We start from the raw sequence: 7605 nt of genomic DNA on the forward strand, positions 1-7605 counted from the left end.
GCTAAAGAAGTGAAAGTAAAACAAATGTTCTGTGTGTGTGTTTACAGGAAGTAACTGTAGCTCCAGCAGTGACGGCGAGACCGTGCCGACGGCGTTGCACGCAGGGATATGTGTCAGACAGCAAAGCGTCTCCATCAAAGACGCCATCATCGCCCGCGAGGCTCTGTCGCTGCTGGTGACCTGCCTGCAGCTACGCTGTCAGCAGCTATGTAAGACTCACACACGACAAGGATTCACTCCAGCACTGTTTGTTTTTATTCTTATAATAACTATATCATCGCCATCACTCCTGTATGTAGTATGTGCATTTTCATTAGCATACAGGTTGTTTGTCAGATATCTGCAATGACTTCTCTGCTTGGTTTCTCTCTCCAGGTTCTTTTTATAACCTTCCCTCCGTCAATGATTTCATCATCGATATTCTTCTGGGATCTCCCAGCGGAGAGGTAAACAACAGCCTTTTCTTTGCTCAATAGACTGCACAGAAGAAATACTGTATATCGCTAAAGCTCCTTTTACACTGGTCAAAAAACCCACAGAGACGCACTTACATCAGGCATTTGTCAGCAATGGAACAGGGTACAATCAGCGCTCACACCCAGGTCAGGCGAAGGCGGGGACCTGGGCGTTTAGGTCCTAGGGACGCGACTCTGCAGTAGACGCTGGTATTTATTGGCTCCGCCTCTGAGCAGCAGTGATGTAAACACAACACCTGGTTGAACACACATCTTTCAGAGCACAGACACTGCAGACAGACCTGTCACCTGTCCAGCACGGCGCTGCTCAGGGACTGAACGGAAAAGCGTCTCTCACTGAGGCGCCGACACATACAGAAGCACCAACGACAAGAGACGTCTCCGATGCGTTTTACCAGTTTACACACCGTGGCGAGCAGCTCACTGTTTTCTGCATCTTTGTGTGTGATGGTGGCAGAGTGTCCTCGCAGTGTAAAAGGAGGCGATTGAATTTAAAAAACGTTCTTATATTCACTCATTTTGGTGTGAAAACGGTGTAATATTGCAGCGTGTGCTCAGACATGATTTCTCTGTCACTTCTCCGTCAGATCCGTCGTGTGGCTTGTGATCAGCTGTACACTCTCAGCCAGTCCGACACCTCAGCCTTCCCCGAAGTCCAGAAACCCAACCTGTTCCTCATCACGGTCATTCTCACTGCGCAGCTGCCACTGTGGAGTCCCACGTCCGTCATGAGAGGAGTCAACCAGAGGTATTCAAGCAGCAAACACCAGATAAACTCAAACTTCTACAGAGCTCTGTTGCTGATGGAGCTTTTTCTCCTCAGGTTGCTGTCCCAGTGCACCGAGTACTTCGACCTTAGATGTCAGCTTCTCGATGACCTCACCAGTAAGCCAATCAATTTCCAATCAGTCGCCTCTATCAAAACCCAGATATAAAGTTATTGTTATAATACAGGGATGACATCCACTGTGTATTCTCCCTCCCTCTCTCCACCCGCCTGGCCTGCTCCAGCGTCAGAGATGGAGGTGTTGAAAGTGAGTTCAGCCACCATGCTGGAGGACGAGATCTCTTGGCTCGACAACTTTGAGCCCAGCTGGAGCTCAGAGATGGAGACCAGCGAGGCGGACAACATCCTCCTGGCCGGACACCTCCGACTCATCAAGACCCTGCTCTCGCTCTGTGGCAGCGAGAAGGAGCATCTAGGTGAGCGCACAAAAACACACATGCACACAAACACACATGTACACAAACACACAAACACACATGCAGATTATCAGCACACACTTCATTTTTACTCACTCTTGTCAACATGTATGTTTCATGCTCTTGTTGTATTATTGTTATTTGTGTCTTGTGTCTTTTCCTACAGTATTTAGTGATGTTTGATGTCACTGTCTCCTATCCCCATGACAATAAAGTTTGAATTGAATACATTAAACACATGTTGTATATAATGTGACCATGTGTAACTCTTCTCTCTTCCAGGGGCGTCTCTGATTCAGCAGCTGTTGGATGACTTCCTGTTTCGAGCCTCACGCATCATCATCAACAGCTCCAACCCAACACCTCCCTCAGCTCCCAGCCACGACTTCCATCCCAAGTACGTCACGTTCATCCTCTCCACGAGCTTTAGTTTAGTTAGTTTAGTTTCTGCAGGTTTTTAATCAGTGAAAAGATTGTGAGTAATTACAAAATGTTATTTTATGGAGAAATCACTTCAAACCATCGCCATAATCTTTCATTGTGTGTGTCTGTGTGTCTGTGTGTGTTTGTGTGTGTGTGTGTGTGTGTGTGTGTGTGTGTGTGTGTCTGTGTGTGTTTGTGTGTGTGTCTGTGTCTGTGTGTGTGTGTGTGTGTGTGTGTCTGTGTCTGTGTCTGTGTCTGTGTGTGTGTGTGTGTGTGTGTGTGTGTGTGTGTGTGTGTGTGTGTGTGTGTGTGTGTGTGTGTGTGTGTGTGTGTGTGTGTGTGTGTGTGTTCAGGTGCAGCACAGCCAGCAGCAGACTGGCAGCCTACGAGGTGCTAGTGATGCTGGCAGACAGCTCTCTGTCAAACCTCCGACTCATCACCAAAGAGTTACTGTCCATGCACCACCAGTCTGATCCTTCCCTCTGCAAGGAGTTTGATGTGAGACACGGATTGAAATACGTTTCTGACTCTAATATTTGTTGTGTAATAATATCTTAGATGTGACACTAGCTCCTGTCTCTCTGTCAGTATCTGCCCCCGGTGGAGAGCCGATCAGTCTCAGGTTTTGTGGGACTGAAGAACGGAGGAGCCACTTGTTACATGAACGCCGTCTTCCAGCAGCTCTACATGCAGCCAGGCCTGCCGGAGGTGCTCACGTTTCCTGTGCTGTTTGTCTTCTGTATTCACCAGAGAGCATCTGCTCTTTCAGTCCAGACCCAGTTTCGCACAGTGAATCTAATATCAGTGAGTGTGTTTGTTTGGTTTAAGGCTTTCCTGTCCATTGAGGACGACACAGACCAGCCAGAGGAGAGTGTCTTCTACCAGGTCCAGTCTTTGTTTGGACATCTGATGGAGAGCAAGCTGCAGTACTACATACCTGAGAACTTCTGGAAGGTAACGGACCGTTGAGTTTTTGTGGAGGTCAGCAGTGTGCCCTGATCTTTCACACCGAGTGTCATTACGATGCTAAATAAGAACTGATTTACATGGTGAACAGAGAAATTGCCCCGTTATATGCAGAACGTGGATGATTCAGTTTGTTATTTTGTCTGTTTTCTCAGCATATTCATAAAGTGTTGATCCATAAGAAGATTTATATTTGTGGTTTTAAGAACCAAAAACCATCTGAGTGTAGTTTTACATCTCCTCTCTCAGGCTTCAACACCTGGACATTTACCTTTATACTATATGGGACCTTTAACATCAAAGAAATCCGTAATTTTCTTGTAAATTTGTTTTTTATTCTGTTGCAGATCTTCAAGATGTGGAACAAGGAGCTGTATGTGCGAGAACAGCAGGACGCCTATGAGTTCTTCACCAGTCTGGTGGACCAGCTTGACGAACATCTCAAGGTAGAATTCACAGGAAACACAACAACTCAAAAACACATTAGTTGTTTATTAGAAGATTGTTTTCAGTGATTTGACTCTTGACAAAAATTCTCTCCACCAGAAAATGGGCCGAGAGCAGATCTTCAAAAACACATTTCAGGGAATCTTCTCCGACCAGAAGATTTGTAAGGACTGTCCTCACAGGTCAGCAGGAACCTTTATTTTCTCCACGCTTAATGTTTCATCATGAGCCACATCACACATGATCTTTGACCTCTGACCTCCCGTCACACAGGTACGAGCGTGAAGAAACGTTCATGGCGTTGAACCTCGGAGTGACTTCCTGTCAGAGTTTAGAGATCTCATTAGACCAGTTTGTCAGAGGGGAGGTGCTGGAGGGAAGCAACGCCTACTACTGTGAGAAATGCAAGGAGAAGGTGCGCGTCCCGCTCTGATAGATTTGTTGTGTTTAACCTGCCACACTGACACCAGGTGTGTTTAACGAGTGTGTTTCTGCACAGAGAACCACAGTGAAGAGGACATGCATCAAATCCCTGCCCAGTGTTCTCTGTATCCACCTCATGCGCTTCGGCTTCGACTGGGAAAGCGGACGCTCCATCAAATACGACGAACAGATTCGGGTACAAAGTATTTCTAATCCCACGATCGCATACTTCTGTTTACTGAAATGCATTTCTGAAACAGGAGTCTGTATGATTTGTTGTTGGTGCACAGTTCCCCTGGGTGCTGAACATGGAGCCCTACACCGTCTCTGGGATGGCTCGACAGGACTGCAGCGGAGAGGGCGGCGAGGGGCGGGGCGACGGGATGTCAGGAGGTTCGCCCAGGAAGAAAGTCACGATTTCTGAGAACTACGAACTCGTGGGAGTCGTTGTCCACAGCGGTCAGGCACACGCCGGACACTACTACTCCTTTATTAAAGATCGCCGGTAAGAGACGCTGTGGTCAGACGTTCCTTATTTAAAGAACTAATGTCATGTGCTCGATGGAGCCGCTCCACAGACTGTATTTTCCAGCTCCCGCTTTACGTAAGAAGCACATTACCAGTGATTAGTGGAACACATTAATCTGTTGCTATAGTTTTCCAGGCTTTTGGGGGCTTCCTTGGGACACATTAGCGCAGCATCAGACTTTGTGTGGGCTCCTGGTTTTAGAGTGTAAGTGTCTCCAGATGTCTGGCTCTGGGAGGCCTGAATGCTCAGCGGAGGAGTGGAATGTAAAGAGGCCACAGGAGCTAATATCTGGCACCCAGCTCTCGCTCACTGGCTCGCTGCTGTCCCCCGCTTCACAACAGAGAGAGTTTGTTCTCGGGAAATTAGACGCATTCCCAAGTCAGTTATACTTTATATTAGACATGTATGTAGGGACAAACATCGAGGCAAGGAGAAATAAAAATCGCTCGACTAGCAGGATGAGGTGGACGTTATATCTTGGGGGCAAACCTGCACTGCAGTATTTTTATCAGGTGTACTGTCGACTGTAATCCAGTGTGGTGTGCTGTACCAGTTCATCTGTCATATTCTGCTGCAAACTACTTATTAAAGCAGAAATGCCAAACTCTTGTGAGAGAAAAAGACCGCAACAGAGTCAGGACATATAAATGTTTTTGTTACTTTTTATGTTCGTGCTGAGTTTCCAGTTCTGAGGCGGCAAATAGTGATAAAAAAAAAACCTCTCAAACCTCCCCCTCGTTCCTCCTCTCCTCCCTCAGTGGCAGCGCCAGGGGACGCTGGTACAAGTTCAACGACAACGTGGTGGAGGAGTTTGATATGAACGATGAAACTCTGGAGTACGAGTGTTTTGGAGGAGAGTACCGCCCCAAAGTCTATGACCAGTGTGAGTAACCTGCAGAAATGTGTGTACCAACGTTCACCACATCACTAAACTAAACAACCACACACACACACACACACACACACACACACACCACTGCATTCTCATGAGGCACAAACAGATGAATCTTGATGTGTGTGTGTGTGTGTGTGCAGCCAACCCGTACCCTGACGTGCGGAGGAGATACTGGAACGCCTACATGTTGTTCTATCAGAAGATCAGCGACCAGAACTCTCCCGTCCTGCCCAAGAAGAGCAGAGTCAGCATCATGAGGCAGGAAGCTGAGGACCTGACACTGTGAGTCTCTTCTCCACCCTGAACAATATTCACCTCGTAAACATCGTCAGTGGGTCATTGATCATTGATCGCTCTCCATCTCTCCCACACCGGTGTGCAGCAGTCAGCAGAGTAACGGAGCTGTGGGCTGTACATCACCTTTCTGACTTTGACAGCTCCAGTTTAAACCCACAGTTATTTGACGTAGAGTGGTGTGAGGTAGTCGTGCACCGTCGGTGTGTTAGCTGCAGTAGATTCAGATCAGTTTAGAGAGGCAGCAGGAAACAGACACGAGCAGAGGGGTCAGTAGAATAAAACCTCTTTTAGACGCTTTTAAAAGACGCCCATCGAAACAATCTAATATCTGTTTAAATGAAGCTTCATGTATGTTATTGTGAGCTCTTCATGTTCCCGTGAAAACAGCACTTTCCTTCGGCACTACAGTAATACCTACAGAGCGCACTGTATGACACTGATCCGAATCTACGCATGACCACCACAACCCCACGTCTAACAACCCGAACTATCCCTTTAATGTTGGACGTAGAACCAGTTAAATGCATCAGCCCAAACGCTGCTCTAGCTGTTATCACACAGCTGTGTTGTTTTTATGTTTCCCAGGTCTGCACCGTCCTCTCCTGATGTTTCCCCACAATCCTCCCCTCGCCCCCCGAGGGCCAACAACGACCGCCTCACCCTCCTCACCCGTCTGGTCCGCAAGGGAGAGAAGAAGGGCCTGTTCGTGGAGAAGATGCCGGCCAGCATCTATCAGGTAAAGTGACGTCTGTGTCCTTTTCGCCTCAACATCCGTCCTGCCGTGTGACGGAGGAACGATCAGCTCAGATCACGTGACCTCTCCTCGTGTCTTTGTCTACAGATGGTGCGCGACGAGAATCTGAAGTTCATGAGGAACAGAGATGTCTACAACAGCGACTACTTCAACTTCACCCTCTCTCTGGCCTCCGTCAACGCAGTACGTGTCTGTCTGTCTGATCGAGTCTGAATACAAAGTAGAGCTGCACAGTGATATGAAGCTTGATTTATAGTGTAATAATGAGTCATCAGTGCTCATCTCCAGGTTCAGGAAGCAAGTATTTCCTTTTTATATTTACATCATTGTATTTCTTGAATTATCTGAAACTAAAATCAGACATGTTTTAAATCCTTTGCTATGATTCATATTTAGTTTAACATGATTTTGAAGCTCATCTACTTTTACTTCCTGATTGAGAAACCTGGATCAGGCTTTAAGCCCCGCCCCTTCATCTTGGGGCTTTTTCCATCTGAACTATCTGATATTTTCCCGTTTACATTTCCCTTGTCACATGAGTACATGACTATCATTCAAACATGATTTGTAATAAAAGGCAAACTAACACTCCACACGGTGTAACAGCAATAATACACTTTATAACAACGGCAGCTGTAAATCGCACACAAATCACACGGTTTGATTATCAGTGATCGGTTTGAGATTGTTTTTAAAAACTGTGTTACAGACAAAACTGAAGCATCCAGACTACCAGCCTATGGCCAAAGAGAGTCTCCAGCTGGCTGTTCACTTCCTGTTCCACACCTACCTGCACACCAAAAAGAAACTCCGGTACGTACACACATGCGTTCATCGACGTCTGCGAATACTCTCTCTCTCTCTCTCTCTCTCTCTCTCTCTCTCTCTCTCTCTCTCTCTCTCTCTCTCTCTCTGTCTCTCTCTCTCTCTCTCTGTCTCTCTCTCTCTCTCTCTCTCTCTCTCTCTCTCTCTCTCTCTCTCTCTCTGTCTCTCTCTCTCTCTGTCTCTCTCTCTCTCTCTCTCTCTCTCTCTCTGTCTCTCTCTCTCTGTCTCTCTCTCTCTGTCTCTCTGTGTGTGAGGCAGCAGGGTTATATCTGCACTGCACCTGTCTCTCCTGCAGGGTGGACACAGAGGAGTGGATGGCCACAGTGGAGGTGCTGCTGTCGAAGAGCAGCGAGGCGTGTCAGTGGAT

At 47.2% G+C, this 7605-nt stretch overlaps 1 protein-coding gene across 3 annotated transcripts in view; it reads left to right on the top strand.

Moving 5' to 3' along the window:
* The window catches only part of usp24 (ubiquitin specific peptidase 24), a 31433-nt gene that overhangs the window by 16774 nt on the left and 7054 nt on the right, over positions 1-7605 (top strand). For all 3 annotated transcript variants that reach the window (XM_056377555.1, XM_056377556.1, XM_056377557.1), the window contains 20 exons: positions 48-209; positions 376-446; positions 1064-1224; positions 1300-1361; positions 1488-1679; positions 1962-2076; positions 2456-2600; positions 2691-2810; positions 2931-3056; positions 3416-3514; positions 3615-3697; positions 3789-3930; positions 4015-4134; positions 4229-4443; positions 5226-5350; positions 5503-5644; positions 6245-6395; positions 6501-6596; positions 7123-7226; positions 7534-7605. The exon at positions 7534-7605 is cut by the window's right edge and continues 42 nt beyond it. In XM_056377555.1, coding sequence (XP_056233530.1) covers positions 48-209; positions 376-446; positions 1064-1224; positions 1300-1361; positions 1488-1679; positions 1962-2076; positions 2456-2600; positions 2691-2810; positions 2931-3056; positions 3416-3514; positions 3615-3697; positions 3789-3930; positions 4015-4134; positions 4229-4443; positions 5226-5350; positions 5503-5644; positions 6245-6395; positions 6501-6596; positions 7123-7226; positions 7534-7605 — 2503 coding nt within the window. The remainder of the gene's footprint in view (positions 1-47; positions 210-375; positions 447-1063; positions 1225-1299; positions 1362-1487; positions 1680-1961; positions 2077-2455; positions 2601-2690; positions 2811-2930; positions 3057-3415; positions 3515-3614; positions 3698-3788; positions 3931-4014; positions 4135-4228; positions 4444-5225; positions 5351-5502; positions 5645-6244; positions 6396-6500; positions 6597-7122; positions 7227-7533) is intronic.

The sequence above is a fragment of the Seriola aureovittata genome, chromosome 6 (genome assembly GCF_021018895.1).
Source record: "Seriola aureovittata isolate HTS-2021-v1 ecotype China chromosome 6, ASM2101889v1, whole genome shotgun sequence".
NCBI classification, from domain to species: domain Eukaryota; kingdom Metazoa; phylum Chordata; class Actinopteri; order Carangiformes; family Carangidae; genus Seriola; species Seriola aureovittata.